Source organism: Melozone crissalis, unplaced genomic scaffold, assembly GCF_028551555.1.
Source record: "Melozone crissalis strain CALT ecotype California unplaced genomic scaffold, PUWL_Pcris_2 ptg000018l_1, whole genome shotgun sequence".
Classification (NCBI taxonomy): Eukaryota; Metazoa; Chordata; class Aves; order Passeriformes; family Passerellidae; genus Melozone; species Melozone crissalis.
The window spans coordinates 25947560-25966515 of NW_026535796.1; the positions used below are offsets into that span (position 1 = coordinate 25947560).

At 37.8% G+C, this 18956-nt stretch overlaps 1 protein-coding gene and 1 long non-coding RNA gene across 6 annotated transcripts in view; one reads left to right on the forward strand and one right to left on the reverse strand.

The window, feature by feature from the left end:
* The first annotated feature begins 2368 nt into the window (after positions 1–2368).
* On the forward strand, positions 2369–4917 carry LOC128936217 (uncharacterized). The gene is made up of 3 exons (XR_008482984.1): positions 2369–2455; positions 4298–4370; positions 4467–4917. It is a non-coding gene; the product is annotated as an uncharacterized LOC128936217 (long non-coding RNA).
* Positions 3049–18956, reverse strand: part of LOC128936215 (neuroendocrine protein 7B2-like) — a 39742-nt gene continuing 23834 nt past the window's right edge. For all 5 annotated transcript variants that reach the window (XM_054274973.1, XM_054274972.1, XM_054274969.1 and 2 more), the window contains 4 exons: positions 15494–15643; positions 12514–12626; positions 7802–7855; positions 3049–4004 (listed from right to left, as the gene is read on the reverse strand). In XM_054274973.1, coding sequence (XP_054130948.1) covers positions 3909–4004; positions 7802–7855; positions 12514–12626; positions 15494–15643 — 413 coding nt within the window. In that variant the 3' untranslated portion in view covers positions 3049–3908. The remainder of the gene's footprint in view (positions 4005–7801; positions 7856–12513; positions 12627–15493; positions 15644–18956) is intronic.

The following is an 18956-nucleotide window of genomic DNA, read 5'->3' on the forward strand; positions in this document are numbered from 1 at the left end:
TACCTTGCCCTTCTCTTTCCATAAATCTGGGTGTGTAACTTCAGAAAATTGAAGAGTTGTCTTTAAGGTCTCTGTCCTACAGATCCAGGCATTTACATTAAAATACAGATCTATTTACATTAAAAAAAAAAAAAGTAATTGCATAAAAATTGTGTCACATTACAAGCTGAGGTGAGAACTGGTTTAGTGAGTTTACCAGCAAACAGGCCAGAAGATTCCAAGTTTGTTTTGGGTTAATGTTGTTATGGGCTTTTTCCAGAAAATTTAAATGTTCAAAAATTAATTTTTTGTACACCATGAAAATGAAAACAAAGCCTTTTCAACACTTCCACAGAGCTACTGTTTAGAGCCTGATTTGAAGGCAAGTCTCCTCTTCATCGTTAAAAAGCTGCTGTCTGCTTCCCCAACTACAGACATTTGGAAACAAAGGGGCTTGAGTGTTACTCTGTTGACAACAAAGCCAAAAACCTAAAGGACTTGGCAGTCACCTTTCTGCCTGTGCCCTTCCTCAGTTTAAGAGATAAGATGGGCTTCATCACATTTTGATAAAATAAGCTTCAGGCCAGCTTTAAATGCAGTCCTGGAAGTGACTCTCAGAACTCTGACATCAGAGAAGCAGCACCCAGCTTCTTTGGATTGCCCTGAGCTGCTGCAGAGATAGCAGCATGGTTTTAGTGCATTTGGTGAATGAAAATGTGCCAGTAATTAGAGATATATCATTATTTCCCCTCCTTAACAATTCACTAAGCCTATTTATATTACTTTCTTCTGTGGGTTAACATCATTATATTCTTTACTAATGAGTTTATTATCAGACTGTATTGTTTTGAAAAGTGTATTGTGTGTGTGTATGCACATGCACCCCCAGAGTAAGTGTTGTGTCACAAATCAAATATTCGTATCAGTTACACAGTGCTTTTTTTAAACTAGAGTAATGAATATTTCTTTACCAGACAAAATCAATGTTTCAGGGCAATACATTTTATTTTGTATAGCTTCCTTCTAGCACTTCGTGTCTTTAATGCATTAGAGGTAATTAACACACTTGCAAATTTTAAAATATTCTAAAAGGCTTTAATTTGATGAAAATTCTAAACAACAGTATCAATATACATGCTCCTTAATTCACATGCATCATAAAGGTAAAAGGGCAATTACACCTGTGCAGCTATTTACATTCTTGTAAATATTCGTTTGGTAAACTCTGAGTGAGGCGGGATAGTTGGTATCTTTGTTCATTGATTCTGAAAGACCAGCACTGTAATTATTCTGTTTAAAAAACTACATATAGATGTTTGGACTCTAATTGGAACAGTAGGAGGGACAAGGATTTTTGCTTGTCTTTTTTTTTTTTTTTTTTTTTAATCAGTGTGGGACTAGCCAGTCCCAGTACCAAAAGACAGCTCTGCCATAAAGCTGAAATTAGAGTAATGAAATTCATTATCGTGGTGCAATAGCTATATTTTATTAAAATTTCACAATAGTACTTCTGACTCTTCCTGGTGATGCACTCAAGCTGCCTGATGAACTCAGCAGACAGCTGCTCACCACCACACACTTGACTTGCTCCAGCAGACACTTCCTGTAAGACACGTCGTTTTGTGTAAAGATTTTTACTTTGTTCTTTGCTTGTGTTTAAGGACAAAACCAGGTCTGAATTGTGATTTTTTGCTTTGCCTGCACTGTGCAGGTCTGTCATACACAGGAGGGCAGCTTCTCTTGGTGGCATGCAGGCAGTCTGCCAGGTATCCCTGTTCTGGCCAGTCTGCACTGCTGGATTTCACATTCCCACACAGGGTTGGAGTGACCTCGAGTGCTTCACAAAATTACGTGTGGGATTATTGATACTATTAAGCAAGCAATGCTTCTTTGCCCTTCCCTTTTCAAGCTCCCTATTTACTGTACAAATTTCCTTTTTTTATGCACTTGTCCTTAAAAAGAGCTTAGAAATGAAATAAATTGCCATCATGGTTGTTTCATTTTTGTGATTCAAATGGATTTCACCGGAGCTATAAGGACAGAATGTAACTCAGATTGCTTCAGAAGTATCGATGGAACAGTCAAGGATGTGAAGAAACACCAATTTCTTAGGAATGGCAGTGTGGCCTCCAAATGCCTGGAAGCCTTGCAGCTCCACCAGTGGCTGGCAGCAGGGTTGGGTGGAAGGAATGACCATTTCACACACTCTGGGCCACTGGGCATCAGTAAGTTTTAATGTCAGATTTAGGCCATTATACATATAGACTCTTTGTTGGTTTTGGATCAATCTTTGTAGATTTGCAGCTTTCAATACCTGTTGAAGACTGAGCAGGAGTGCAGATAAAAAGAGTAAGGCCCAGAGGCAGAGAATCCAAGTTCTGTCACAGGGACAGCTAGATTGCTCCCATCCTGTTCCAGCCACTGGAAGCCAAAGGAGCTCTGTGACTCATCGAAATTCCTCATGCTTGTGTCTTGTGTGAGTATAAACCCCACTTTATGACATACTATTCATTTTTCTCTTCAAGACTTTTTTTAAAAGGAAATATGATGAAAGGCATGATAGTCCATTCCAAAATTTTGCAATCTACCCATATTTGGCTCGAAAGGCCCAGTTCTCTACATATATAATTTATTACAAATAACTAAGACGTGGGACAAGAAAAGCAAATGCCAACAACAGTAATACTTGAGCCATCCTGTTAACTTTAGTTTTATACAGCTAGGAACCTTAATTTCTTGTTTATTTATTTTTCTTTTTTCTAAGAGGTCATCATTATTTCCTTGTTATCTTTCTATAGGATGGGAAAGGAAACTACTTTTTTTTTTCCTCACCATTTCCCTCATATTATTTGTAATATCAGCTGTAAACTAATGCTATTTTCCCTAATTCCAGTGCTCCATTCACATGGCTTGAAATAGTCAGGTGTGTTCTCATCTTTCAGAAAGGGAGAACTCTGGAATATAAAGTTCTTCAATCTCCTAGGGGCAAGAAGGCAATTTAAGCTTCCCAGAACAAATTCAAGCGCAATGATAGCTACAAGTGGCATTAGAGTAGCATATTTTTTCCGAAGATCAACTTTAATGACCTTCACATCCTGGATTTAGATTCAGAGGTTGTTGACACAACCTTATTAACACAGACAAATGTCTCCATCTTTACTTATAATTTAACAACACTGTAATGCACAAATGCTGCAGTTACTGAGACAAAGGACAGCAGGGGAGATTAATTTTCACATAACAGTTCCATTGATAAGGAGGGAAGATGTTCAAGTGTTCAGCAAAGCTGTGGGCATGGAATGATTAAAACTAACAGAAAAATATTTCAGTGAATACAGTCAAAAAGCAGTTCTTTAATTCTTAAATTTGCACAGCAATAACAGACAAATGAGCCTCTGAAGTATTTTGGAAAATGTCACTTTGCAAACCTTGTAGATTGCTTAAATGTTTATTAAAATGGACCAAAAGCCAAAATTCCCTGCGTAAAATAAATACTTTGTCTTTGCTAAGTAACAATATTTGTGAACAAAACATAAAACTATAATTTTCATGTGTCAAACATAGTAACATTTAAGATTAAATGTTGGAGTCAGACTTGGCATTTTTTTTCATATTCCTATTTACAAGTTTCTCATTAAGACCATTTACCTCACATTAGCTATCAAAAATGACTAACATTTTTTAAGTCTGCTCCATGACTAAAATAAAAACAACAGAAATATCCTTTTACCATAACTTAACAAAAAGCAGAACCATACTTTTATCATCTAGGAGAACATGCTGTTATAAATACAGCTGTTTTTAATCTACAATTATATAAATAATAAGCATGCTGCCATTCACAAGGATTTTAATAGATGATTATATATAAGCAATATAATGATCTAGAGGAGGATGGCATGAGTTTTTATCTTTCATTTTTATTGTACTTATTTAGGACTTTCGTCTTCATCTGAAAATTGTGGAACAGACTTCTTTGCTACAACATTATCCAGTCGCTGTCCTTGCAGATAGGGGTTCACACTCTGAAAAAGTTTAAAATTATTTAAATTTATTAGAAACAGGGAAACAGATAAAAGGTAACTAGGATTAGTGAACATATTTATGTATTTCTTATCTGTTATATATTTACAGACATGGGAAAAATTGCTTCGCCAGGGATTAGATCTAAAAGTCAACCAATGTTTTGTTTCTATTTTTTTTTTCACAATAATTTAATTCAATCCACTGAAAGGAATACAAGTGAAGGAGGCCTTTCAGGAATATAGAACAATCTCAATTAAACACTGCCTTTTTGCTCCACTCCTCCTTTCCTCAGCTCAGCAGAGAAGCACCAGCAGCTCTAACTCCCTAATTCTTGAGGCAGGACAGAACTTGTTGGAGAAGTACAGGTAAGTTTTAGCTCAAATCACCAGCCCCTGATGGCCATTGTGCTGGGATACAAATTAGAGACCACAATTCCAGTTTGACCAAAGCCTCTTGTTCAGCCTGTCTCCTCTCCAGGAAACCCCTCCTCGCTTCCTCTCTTGATGCTGAGATAAAAAGCTGCTGGCAAAGAAGCAGAGCCAAACAAGGTTCTGGCATGGAAAATGGCTCTCATAGCACTGCCAGAACAAGGGAATGCTGGAAAGAAGATTCCTGGAGAGGGCTGAACTTCACTTTGCACCATGCAAGCAGCACAATGTGAGGCTGAAGATGAACAGATCCTGTCTTAAAACTGCTTGGAGATCGTAGATGGAGTAACATAGAAATGCTTGAATTTTATCTATAAGAATGGAGTAAAATGTATTTACTGTATTTGCAAAGTGAGGAGCAGTTCAGTGGAGCTTCAGTATTAAGTATCATTTACACCTGCTTTCTGGCTTGTTACAGTGTCAGTCTAAGCAAAATTCAAGTGTATATTGTCTTCTTCACACAGATACAGGCAAAAATTCTAGCATGAAGGCTTTTTGATGCTAATAAAAACTTCAGAGGAATGAAAATTTTCCAGTATCTCCTGCTTCTTGTCAGGCTGACTGTGTATCACAGAAATTACTTTTTTTGAGACATTTCTGTGCTTCTTTCACCAAAACTTAAGAATTAAAAAAAAAAAAAAGCATTCATAATGGGCATGAAATACTTATTTTCAGCTATCTGAAGTACTTGTCAAATCTCTGGAAGACATATGGGGTTTGTCTATCTTCAATTTAGGCCCTTAGGTTTCTCCAGATTTAAGGATGCTATCATTAATACTTAGTCATAGCACAGAGCAGCACTTTTGCTTTACTTCTGTTAGGTTTGAGTGTTTTGCCTGCTGCAAGTGAAAACAGAAAAATATTAGGAACCAGAAATGAATGTGGAAAAATCTTTGAAAATAAACTAACTCCAATGCTTTAAATTGTTAGAAATAAGACATATGTAAATGATTTGTTTGTGTTTGTTTAAAGAAGTTCTGTTTAATGTTAATTTAGTGAAATTCAACCATTGCATAAACTTCTAAGAATTATTTGAAGATTCCTAGGAAGATTAATTGGTCTTTTTTTTTTTTTTTTGGCATGGTACTTGCTTGCTACTTTTTGAAATATGAAATAAAGTTGAAGAGAACGAGACTACATAAAATTTTGAATCCTTCTTAACCAACAAAAGAAAACACAAAATATAATGCAAAATACTTTGGCTGATTTGACTAAAATATGTTGAATCCCATGCAGCTGTGCAGAATTGAAAGTAAGGCAAGCTCCCGAGCACCTTTGTAGACAGCTCTGAGCCCACGGCTACTCAGTGATCACAGAAATGGTCCTGACGCTTCTGGACAGGGCTGACTGCAAGCACAGGCATTTAAAAAAGGGGAGAGCTGCTGGTTAACATTAGATGTCAGTGCAAACCTCCTTGTCTTGCAGTGGGAGTGCTGCAGGGAGACGAGCACAGCAGCACGTGGTGGACACTGATATGTGTATGCACGCTTGCACGTGTGCCTGCAGAGGCACACAGAAATACAGGAAAATACACACGTGCTCAGAAGATGTGGTTTTCTACACTCCAGTGGTGCCTCTGTGACTGTTTCACTACAGCCCTGGACAGACACAGCAGGGTTACTACACACACTGTTACACAGGACTTGTTTTAACCTCAGATGGGGACATTCAAAACACATTTGTTGCCAGATCCCAAAACTGTGTCTGTGCAGAAAGGCAGGGAGCAGTGGCAGGGAGCACAAAAGGCTGGAGGGGAATCCAGGGGACTTCTTGATTTCTAAAAAAACACACTCTCCTGCTGATAGTTCTAGGTTACTCTTCTGCTGATAAAGTGGAGATTCTGAATTGTTCATGAAATCATTAGTAATTATTACAGTATTACCCTAAAATAATTTAAATTATATTGATTCTATTAAATTCTAATGAACTTAGCATTAAGTGACATGTAGGTGCTAGGAAAATCAGTCTTGATTATTTCATAGCATTTCAATTGTAAAGCAATTCACCTTCAAAACTCTGGGCTACCCCTGGCCATGTAGCTGCCCAGTGTCTCCAGCTAGTGCTTCTTTTGTATCAAATTGTGTCAGTCAGCTCACAGAAAGAAAATGTTCTTGTTTTCTTTTTTTCCCCCTCATGTATATGTTGCATGAATTCTACTTTAACATGCTGTTCTAGCTATTAATAAATATTCTGCTGTATTATTTCCAGAGTAAATTCTACTTAAAAATTAAAGTCAGGTGACTACCTTGTTTTTACTTTTCAACTAACAAACTCAAAAATCCAATGTAAGCATGAAGCAAGTACTAAGCTCAGGTCAGCTTTAATAGATGGTTATATATAAGCAATATAATGATCTAGAGGAGGATGGCATGAGTTTTTATCTTTCATTTTTATTGTACTTATTTAGGACTTTTGTCTTCATCTGAAAATTGTGGAACAGACTTCTTTGCAGATCATTAACTTATGGCTGAAGTACCAGCTGCCAGTGATGCCTGAATCAGGAAAAAAATCAACTCATCTTCTCCCTTTCTAGCAGAGACTTAAAATTTGAGAGTTATTAAATAAATAAATCATCTTTGCTTATGCTTGTTATTTTAAACTATATTTACTTCATTTACAATATAAACTGTGCTGTCATATTTTGAAAAGCTACTTTCTGGCAGAGAGCTACACTTTTTCTTTTTGTAAAAATAATACACAGCAGCAAAGCTGAAGATGTCGACTCTTACTGAAAGTGGTTTTTTTTCAATTAAAGAAAGGCTGCACTACCAAAAAAGAGAGAGTATGAGGCAGACTGTGCAGAATCTCTCTGTGTGGGTTGCCTTCCTTGTAACAGGAGCAGAACAGTGAGAACCTTTTCATCTTTGTCTTTCAAGCAAGTGGGACACAGAGATGGGAGTTTCATCTGGGGTAGATCAGATAAAGAACCACCTCTAGTGTTATTTACACCCAAAAATATATTCACCAGAAAATATATATTCTGTATTACCACACAGATAGTGGTAATTAAATTTACTAATATTTTTAGTGGGAATTTTCAAATTCTGAGATTATTTTAGAGATCTTGAAATAATTTTAAATGGTTTTAAGCAAATAGGATCTGTTTTAAAAGACAGACAATATAAGGTTTTATTATGTTCTACAATTGAGTGTATCTTCTGAAAGCAAGAGTCTGTTTTGAGAAATAAGGCTTGTGCCCAGTGCACAGTCCTTTAGCTGGCTATAGCAGTTTATCACAGAGAGTTCCTGACACATAATACAAAGTATAATACAAATGCATTAGACTATCTCTTCATTTCAGCAATATGGTTTTAATTTTTATTAGGTCTCTAGATTTTATAGGGGCTATGAAATATTCAGATAGTTACCCTCTTTCTTCTTTTTGGACCACCATTGATTTTCTCAAAGAGTAAATTCTTGTTCTGAAAAGGAAAAAAAAAAAATCAACACAGCCATCAAATCCATTACACTCTTCTTTTAAAATACTACTTCTGCTATGAAATACTATCAAGTCTAGAGGAGTGTGTAGTTTTATGGGAGAAATAAACCACAAATAAATATCTGTGTATTCCTACTAAGATTCACAGTTCATCAGGAGCAGTCACAGCCTTACCAACAATTTAAAAGCCAGTAATTTTCCACTATGTTATGTCCTGTGTTCAGGCAATAAGGGCTTCAAGTATGTGCTGAACAGTCTGGATGTTCCCTACCATGTGATACATGGTATAATTTTTTTTTTTTTTTTAAGAAAAGGCAGAAGGAAAAAGAAAAATAAGAATGTGAGGGAGAAGAAGCAGGAGTCCTGCCTCTGGTATATCTTTATATACATTTGAGGTGACACAAGAACAGGAGCAAAAAAATTTGCTTTACAAGGGATTTTCTAATTCCTTTTAAAAACAGAAATAGGCGTCATTCCTACTGTTTTGTTGTCTTTGCTTATTCCCTTCCAGATATCAACACTTGCCAGTGCAAAGTTCTGCTGAAAGGAGTTCAGCGCCAACTCTTCCTTTGTTTAAGTAGTGCCCTCAATAAAGCTTCTAAAAACCATTTGGTCTATAACATTTTTAATGGCAAACCTTTTAAAAGCTGCCAGAAACATCTTGGCAGAAGAGAAAGTTATGATGATGAGAAAAGAAAATGAAAAAAAAAACCAACACAAAAAACCCCCTCTGACCATAGTTTACATAAGTGCATCCACATATTGTTGTATTTCTTATAAGTAGTGAATTCTAATAAAGTCTGGAATAACACACACATGTTCAACACATTTTGTTTCAATTCTATGTTATGAAGAAAACCAAAACCAAACCCTAACCTGAAAATGGAAGGAGAGAAGAATTACATGTATAAAAGCAGAAGACTATATAAACAAGGCCATTAATTCTGCTATAAACAACTGACCTAACATTGATTATATAAATAGAAAGTGTAACTCTAGCACGAGACAAATTCACCAAACACGTCTAACTCTCTCTGCAGCCTTGATATGAGAAAAAACAAACATCTTCAAGTGTTACAATGAAATCTGCCAAAATTGTCTGTTTTGTACTTCTTGTGTTCATTAAACCTCAAATTCACAAGGCCTATCTCTTGTCCAACCTCAGTTATTTTGTCTGAGCTGTTCCAAAAGGGAACAGAGACAAAGTTGGCCAAGGGGGACATTCTTGGCTAGTCATTTATGCGAGCTCACTTCAGGAAAACTTAAATTTAACATTTTAAGGAAACTCAAGGATGCATGAATTAATTCTGCTTAGGAAACAAAGCACCATCAAAGCTTCTCTTTCTAAAGTATTTGACCTTGTACTTTCATGAGAGGAAAAAGGGTGTTTCTGAAATAAAAATAATTTCATGGACTACTGGAGCTAGCATTTCTGTCATTCTGGATAATTTCTTACAATTGAACTATCCCTGCTCTAGGAAACCATATTTTGTTTAGTCTGTTTGAGAAAATGTTTTAAGACCCTAAGTACTGCTGTAGCATTATGTGGAGTACAAAGCAAATATGGTTGTGGAGCATGAGCTAAGAACATACTTGTAGATAACAGCAATCCTGAAAATATGTTCCACTGCGTAATGGCCTGACCTCATCAGCCACCTAAATCTGCCCATGAAGTGTTCATCCTTCACTGAGAGGTTGTGAAGGATGAAGGCACAGACTTTTCTTCAGTTAAAGATACACCTCATGTAGAGACATGCTGCATGTGATTTTCTACTTCTCCCTCACTCCTGGAGCTTCCTTTGTATCCTCTTGGCTACTTGGATTAGAGTACCACACGCTGGGATTTGGGTGGAAAAAAATCAGAAGTTAAAATGCTTCAAATCAACCAAATATGTAAGAAGTTTTTACACTTGACTGTAAATTGTATAGTGTAAATTATCTTTGTGCAAGTGTTTCTGGATGCCAACAACACTTCTTCAAACCATCCAAAGAGCCAACCTGCAAGACGCAAGAAAGGCACACAGAAAGTGTGTATGTCCTATAAGGAAGAGCCTGAACTGGGGGAAAAAACTATGAAATCTTAGAAACTATAGATGTACACAAGGATAGAAAACTCCAAAAGTCACTCATCCTACAATTTCCAATGTCCCCTTTGCGTTTTCCCCATATGAGGAGAGGGGAGGAGAGTACAAGCCATGGATCTCACTCTATAAACAGAGTCTGTTCCTGAGACTTCTCACTGGCCAGCATATTGATATATGGGGAGCTGTCCCAAAGACAGAAAAATTCTTCCCACTCCTAACCCAGTATATATTTATTATGATTTATATATTTGTATCTGCAGATGTATTAGCAGTGTTTACACGTAATATTTAGCATCTGCATAACCATGTACTTTGCTGCATGAGACAGCTTCTAGACTGGCTTGACCCTTACAAAATGTGTGCTATTCACAGCATACTGCAGAGGTCCCACAGCTCTGCAAGCATGACAGTGTGTCACCAAAACAACCCAACAAACCTGTTTCTGTCCCAGGAGGACAAACAGGTCCTTTTTTTATGACCTGCTAATGGAATCTGGGTTTTTCTGTGGTTACACTGAGGAACGCATGTTGGCTCACGGGGAGCTGTAGCACTTCCTCAAGCACACAGTGGTAGCAAAAGGCTGGGGAGAGGCTTCCCAGGAGCTGGGAGCACATGCCAGCCTCCATGGGCCCAGCAGACACGGGCTGCAGGAGCTGCAGCTGGTGATGACAGCCTGGTGCCCACTCAGCTGGCAAGAGCTGCTGGAAACACAGTCTGTGAGCACACAACCACCACTGTCCCCGGCCCCGGGCTCTTCAACAGGAGAAGCAGGAAAAAACTGTTGTGGGCAGAGGGAATTTTAGGCGCTGGGGGCAGCGGGAGGGTGAGGATACACAGCTACCCACTAGGCAGCCCACTGCCAGCTGTGTGGGTCATTTACAACTCACTGCAGACAACAGTGAGTGCCCTAAAAGATCTGATCTACTTCAGCTCTGCTTTATAAGCAAACGGCTAATTTTTAGAGTGTTTACCCGATTTTTCCAGAGAATTAAAAATAAAAACTCCAGCCACAAAAAGATACCACTGTATTTATATTTTTACCATTTGCCAATATCTAATTAGGAGATGACCAGGGTTGTTCTCCTGGATCTCAGCAGAATATTTGCTCATGCACATGACCAGCTGTTTCATCACTAATTAAAAAGATCTGGACTTGGCTAAGCTGCAGCTAAATATGATTACTGTTTAGTACCCAGAAGTGTTTTAATCCATACATGAGCAGCTTTTTCTCCTGAATTAGTAGTGATGGATGGAGACACAAAAAAGCCCAGGATTCACTAATGATTTACTATCATTTATTAAGTATATATGTTGCTGATGACAACACAGTATGTATGCTTGATTCTGAAATATTTCTATAGGACAAAGATTTACAGAAGTGCCTTTGTAGTCTTCAGAATGGTATTACGGAAGTAAAGTACTCATGAATAATAGGAAAACTAACAGCCTTATCTGGCATAAATAAGAATGTCCACCATCTGGTGTTTTTTAAATGAAAACCTTTGATGGTAATTACTTAGAATGCAACAAGTTTCCAAAATTTGGATTTTTGGCATGATTCTCTCCAGAAATTTAGCACTCACATAAGTAATTAAGACTATAAATCTTATACTAGTTTGATTATGAAGATGAATCATTGTCTCAAAATTACAGCAGGAGAAGAGACTGCCAAACATGTCCATTTATCGATGTGTGCTTACAGAGCACTGGTTTAGTGCAATCTTCAGTGAAGTGTTATAACAATGTAAAATGAGATTTCATTATTTGCTCTACAAGCATAAATTATGATCATTGTTATTGTTTTCCTGGCGCCTGAAAATGGATTTGGGATTGGACATTTTAACTGATGTAATCCAAGATTAAGTGGCAGAGCTTTCCTTGGAGCCTCTGGCCTGCAGAAGTAGTCTAGCTGCAGTTATTAAAGTCCTTGTATGCTCGGAGCAAGATTCTTGCCCTTAGTGTAGCTCACTGTGTTTATTACATGTGATGTGTCAAATAGGTGTTCAATATAATACAGTGCATAACCTGACTAGAGGAAGAAGCAGCATCAAGTCCTCTAAAATCCTTAAGGTGAGGAGGATTTATTAAGGCAAATTGTCATCCTAGATTTTTTAAGCTGTTTTAAGCTGCTGAACTCCATCTATCTGTATTTTCTTTCTATTTCTTATATATGTAGCTGAACAGTGAATAGTCACTGAACCTGGATATTCCTTCAGATTAAGGCCATTTTATGTTTTGAAATCTTAAAATCTGCACTAATTTTGGCTGCATGTTCACTGTAATTTGAAATGTGGTTTTTTGCACTTATCAAGCTGTCATGCTTTGGGACAGATAATAGAACAAGGATTTCTGCTTTCTGTTTTTCTGGGGTGTTTATCAATCACAAGCACAATTTCTGTTTTTCAGGCCAAGTTCACCTTTTTCGAGACGTTTTCCTCAGGGTGATAACTTTTCCAGCATTAAGGACAATATTGTCCTCATGGTTTCATAGTGTCCCACACAGCAGACAATACCCAGTTTCACATGCAACAAAAATAAGCAAGAAGCATGTACTCACCCACTTGCCCCTGTTGGGATAGTCATGCTCTGGATCAAAAAGGTGTTGGTGCAGCTGGTATTCCCTGCTGAACTCTGCTGTGTCTGGGGTGTTTTCCAGACACCCATCATCAACTGCAAAAGAAAGCACTGAGTGCTCAGTAGCTTTGAAACACACAATATGTGCCACATTAGTCAGCAAACTTCTTAAATGCAATCATGCAATTAAAAAAACATAAAGAACTGGATGACTGGAAAATACCAGGGTTTTTTTTTTCTTTTGAAACAAATTTTTCAGAATGTATTTATTTAAAAAAAAATCCTCACAACTTAATGAAAACTGAAGTTTATTTTCCAAGCTCTTTCCCTCCTTTATGTTTTTCTTTTAGTTATTGCACTTGATTTTAACTAGAATTGCGTCCTGTTCTGATTCAGAAGAGATATTCTTTTCCCTTTTAAATGCCCACAAATCATTTTAGAAATCAGCAAGTCAATACTTTTGAAAGTCATGGTAAAGCAGTGCTGTGAGCAAAGACAGAAATTCTTTCACTGGGTAGCTAGCTCTTCCTGGAGCTCCATTTCTGGTTTGCTACTTTGTTCAAACTGGCTGAAAATCATTTCTGCATCATAAGACCTCATAAAAATGCTATGTAGGAGAAGTTTTATGATGAAAACATTTCTGTAGATTGGTAACTAATCTAATTGGTCCAGAAACCCCCTATAACCATAATGGATGGTTTTGTGGGCAGTGTCACATCAAGATTATATCCTTTTAAAAATCAACTTGGGGTCTTTTTACCAAAGTAAGTCATCTTTAGCTGACACAAAGGTTCAGTAACTTGAGGCCAGAGTAGCTTTTTGGACAGAGTCTGCTCCTGGAGCTCCCACTGCTTAGCCAGCATGGGGAGCTTGCAGTCCAAGTTCCTCTCAGACATACCCAAGGAGATCCTACCAGCCAGGGCATGATGCTGGGCATTCAAACAGCTGCAGCTGCCAGAGCAAGGCACTCCAGAGCACACACCTGTGGACTTTCCCTTCTGTCCTTGTGTGTCATCATGTAAAAAGATCTGCAGAGAGATTGTCTTTTTCCCTCAGATGTGGGTAAAGCCTTGACTTAAGACTCACTTGATTGAATGACCTGAGGAGGTTATTCTGAGTTCAACAGATCCAGCTTTCTCTCTTTTCTCATTGGGACTGGTAAAAAATAAAATTGCCAATAGAAAACAGGGGAAAACTCTTCATACTGGCTCAGTAACTCAGAAACTATTAAAACATTTAGAAATCATTTCAGTCTCATCAGGGGCAAGGTTATATCAAGAGAGAAACAGGTGACAACAGAAGTGTGGTAGACCTCAGAGCATTTGTGTCTTTTGGTAGAAAACACAAAGGGCAGCTGGACACATGGGTGTCCTCTATGACTGCTAATCCAAAGTCTTCCACTCAGCTGCTCCAGGCTTATGCATTCCTGCTGTGGAATGTGCATATGTAGACAGTAACTGGAAAAATTGTTTTCCATTAAGCAAATCCACAGACCTGATTGAGGAAGGCCTCTGGTAATTTGTATGCATAATACAGTCACCACTTGAATTTCCATTTAAGGCTCTGAAAAACATTTTACTCTAATCCTAGCAGATACTATCTTCACTCACAGCATACCTATGACAGAGCCATTTATCTGAGCAGGCAGCACTTCCCTGCAAATTCCCCCCATTCAGATCTGACTGTATTAGCTTAGCTAACAACTTTTATTTCACCCAAGACAAAAAAATGGAAGGGATTTTCAAAGGCATTTCCCTGGATGCCATGTTTTTAGTTTATGTATCTAATCATGAACAAAAGTCTAATGGGCAAGCACGGAAGATAGAAAGTTCATGTGTGTGCTTGTGTGTGTGAGAAAATCTAAACCCATCATTTGCAACTTGTCAGACAACAAATTGGAAGATGAGGTATTATTCCAGAAGAGATGAAAGCATCATCACCAAATGATGTAACAGGAAACAGTAAGGGAGGACTATTTGAAATGCTGTCAAATTTTTGAATGAAATGCAAAAACACTTCACAGTGAAAAAACTTTTATAACAAATATTATCTTCTTATTAATTCTAAGATAGCTAGAACATTTTAAATAAGAATACTGACAACTGTTCTGCATAATCCAAATAATATAAAAGAAGACTAAACAGAAAACATTTTGAAAGGATCTCTTAGCTGACAAATAAAAAATCAGAGCTCTCATTCCCAGTTCCAGGTCCCAAGGCAGCCAATGGGTGTTTTACTACTGCTTTCAGTCCTGGAAGCCATTCCTTGGCTCAAGCAAGAGGAAGGGGACCCATTCTCTCAGGGTATGCGTGCATCGTGCACACGCAGGGCTGCTTCAGTGACCCTTGGGTAGCAGCCCCCAGGCTCGGTGCCGGCGCAGTGTCGGCCTGGGGACAGACGGACAGACAGACGGACACCCCGCGAGTGCCGGCCCCGCTCTGCTCTGGAGGCTGCCCTGCCCAGCCAGCCCTGCAGCTCCCCTCTTCTGGCACAGATGAGCTGTAAAGCTGCATGGATTGGAGCCGAGGGATCTTAAATATTGACTCATGGTCTGGGTTGGAGATCAGGGCAGACAGTTTCATTCCTCTTGGCACAATGAGAGTCTCTAAAATAAGGGTAAATCTCATCTGTACAGAATAACTTTTTTCAGGGGCCAGCTTAAAAATGAACTCCTTTGGGAACATGATGCTCTCATAAATCTCACTATCTTCTACTCTGAGATCAAGATGATTTCTTCCACCTTCTCCAGTGTCATACAGCAATACAGGATATGCACATATTCTTAAGAAAAGATTAAAAAAAAAAAAGCTCATCTTAAACAGTAAAACACCCAATTTCTTAACAGTTCTTGTCCTGGGGCATAGAATGAAAAAAACCCTCATTTCTGATGACAGGCTGTACAGTGCTGAAAGACAGGATGATGTACAGTGAAGCCAGAGGTACAAAGGGCAGAGCTGAATTACCTGTTTTTCCAATAGGGCAGGGATTTGGAGGGTCAGGATATCCTTGATCTTCACTGAAATCCTTTGGCACATTGTCTCCTGTCAGCTCAGCCACGATGTTTGGGATATTGCCATAAGGACCCAAGTGCTGGAGACCCTCATGAGCACCACCTAGCAAAGACAATTTATGCATAGTCGTTTCACGAGATTAAAGTGTAATTACTTTAGCTGGTGCAAGTAATCTACACTTCAATTTAAAATATAATATCTCTCTTTACATATATATAATTGTTTTAGAGACAAATCCAAGTTTAGATTTCAAGTATCTCTTTTAGAAACATAACCATATGACCTAAATCCAGTAACTTAGATAATTAAACATGAAACTAGGAAACACATATTATTGGTCTTATGGTTGTTTTTTTCTGTAACTATGAAAATTTTAGGCAAGAAAATGCAAAGAAATAGACATCATGAAACCTGATATATCTAAAGCACAATTATCCTCTGTCACTGATACTATTACTGTTCATCATGGCAACTAACAATAGGAGATATTGGCATCATGGTAGGAAGACAATGTCAATGATGCTGTAGAAAGAAACACTACCTGCACAGCCTAGAAATACATTAATAAATTAAGTCCCAAGAGGGCTTAAGATTTTAAGGTCCTTAGGGGCCCAGAGCATTCCAGCAAATTTGGTTGTGTACATCTAGAAAAAAATATTATTAAATGAAACCAATTCTTAAATGTAAATTTGCATTTCCTGTTGTAATGATGAAAAGTGGTGAAGAGTCCCTGTTGTTGATGGGAATTCTTGCTCACATATACCTCCACAGTAGTCAGTGTGTTACAAAGCATCCCAGGCAGTGACTTCACACTTTAGCATACAAGATTTTCCCCGTGGGACCCAGAGCAGCATCACTGCAGGGTTACAGCAGCAGAGTGCAGCAGGTTTGTAAGCCAGTGGCAGAGGACACAGCGCTGGGCCTGCTGTGCTTGGGCACCTGCACCCAACACTGCTGTGCTGTGCCCACCTCCCACACACCTCAGTGGTGCCCTGCCTTTGACAAGCAGGGCCTGCCACTGAAGGTTTGAGAACCAAGCTCAGGCTCTCTCTCCATGCCTCTCTACAAATAATTATCTGTCCCAGATCTTTTCTGCATGCCTTACTGGCCAAATGCATCCACAGGCTAAACCCCAGCTGCTTGTGGAGCTTTTTTAAATACTATTGTACACTATTCTTTTGAATTTCAGACATAATATGTTAGTTTCAAGCATGTTCTTTCTCCCTGACAAAGACATCCACCACACACACTGCAGCAATGGAGTTGGTTGTGTGACAGCAAAGTATTTTTTTTTTTAAGCCCTATATAATGAGGGATAACAACATACAGTCAACATATAAATTCTACTAACAATGAATTGAGAGAAGAAGGAATTTGAACAATTGGAAAATATGAGTTAAAGAATGAATGCAGACACAACTGCTTGGGTCAATAGCAAAATCACCATAGTATCACCAAATAGTCTTATTTCAAATTTATTTATTTTTCATAGATCCAGAAGATGTGCATAAAGCCTCTGAACATGCAAGTTGCTCCAAAAGAATCATTCAAGTACTCCTGTCCCAAATTACGAATAAATATTACCAGCCTAAATCATCTTTTATATAGCCAAACATTGTGAGCTAACTTAATCACTTGCAAAAATTGCTAACAGAAGGCACTCTTAATACAAAATTCAAATTTTGTATTCATTTCTACATTTAGAAATGGCAGTTGAAGCAAATTTTGCAAATTGATTTTGCAAATGACCAGCTGGATGTTGGCATTATAGCAAAGAAAATTAGTCTATAAGCACATATATTTCCATTTTATTTGCACAATGGACTAAAATCTAATCAATGTGCTAATTTTCCCCCTCAAGGAGAAGTCTCTTATTCTGTAATGCAGTGTTGCAGAAAAGATATGTAACAAAACATAAAACCACCTCTATAAAAAAACTGCATCTCTGTTACATGGGAATTTGGCATGTAGCTGCCACGAGACCTGGTACTAAAACCAGAACAGCACTATCCCCACTGTGAGCTTTATAACACCTTTAGTCCATAGCCCACACAAAAATCACACTCATAACACAATAATGCTATGGTGATGAGGTTAAAAAAAACTATAACATACATTTAACCTAATGTAATTTAATATCATGTCTAATATATAGCATAAAATACTTCTTTTGTCCTGAGTTCCTCCACATGAAGACTGATTACATGTATGTACTTAAAAGCACCAGGTTATGATTCTGCTGTAAACTACGGGAGCACGTAATCAATACGTGTTTGAACATCCTGTACATAATGGGGCTCACTATGGGACAATCCATCAGATAATCCATCAAATAATCCTTCAGATAGAAGCCTATCTGTGCTTGCATGTGGTGCAGACCTCTTGGCACCAAAGCTCCATCCATAAAGAAAACAGAGGTACTTAGCAGGCTCCAGTGTGCTATATATACATGTAAGTTTAAACCGACTGCCAAGAATTCCCTTGACTGAGTACAAACCAATCTTTTTATATTAATATAAAGGATTGTTTCCTTTAGGTATAAATGTCCAGGATCATTTGAGGGTTTTTCCTTTCTTTCCAAAAGAGCTGCAGCCAATAGCACCTCCTCTGGTGCCATAATTTAGCACACTTGAGTGATTTAATAGCATCAGTAGAGCTCATGTCTTATAAACTCTGATAAATAGTACACTCAGCAAAGACTACAATAATAAAAATGAAATTATGAATATATGAGGTTGGGGTACTATTACAGTAACTCTCATTAGTTGCATTAGTTTTGGTATCATAAAATTACTGATTTTAAGAAACATTAGGATTAAATACACTGCAGCTACCAAATCAAAATATTGGAAAACAAACATATACAGTCAGCTACAAAAATAGCAGAAGATCAGTTTCTTGAACTTTGAGGCAGAGCCTGAAAGAAAAAGACAAGGCAACTCAATACCAAGAAACTTTTCATTATTTCCTATCCAGAGGAATCATGAGAGATATTATTGTTAAATTATTCAAACTTGGACTACCAAAAATCCAGAGTAGTACAGACAATACCCTTGTACTGAGGAAGGATGAGCTAGATAAATCTGTGCTTTTTTCCATGTCTCCTTACTTAGATGAACAGGCTTTTCTGTGTTGCATACTAACAAAGAAAACACTCCAAAACAATCAGCTCCCTTTCATGTGCAGGATTTTTGTGAGCATTTGTTATTAGGTATTTCACATTCCTACAGGATAAACTAGAGGTTTAGATCTCTTGGGCTAAGATCAGCATTGTCCTAAGTAAGCTTTGAATTTCATTTAAAATACATGCATATATGCAGTCATCTAGCACTAGTCTTGAACTGCTGCAGGGTGGTAAACAAAAAAATAGAACAATGCCTCTACCATTATTATAGTTCTGAAAAAGTATTTGATC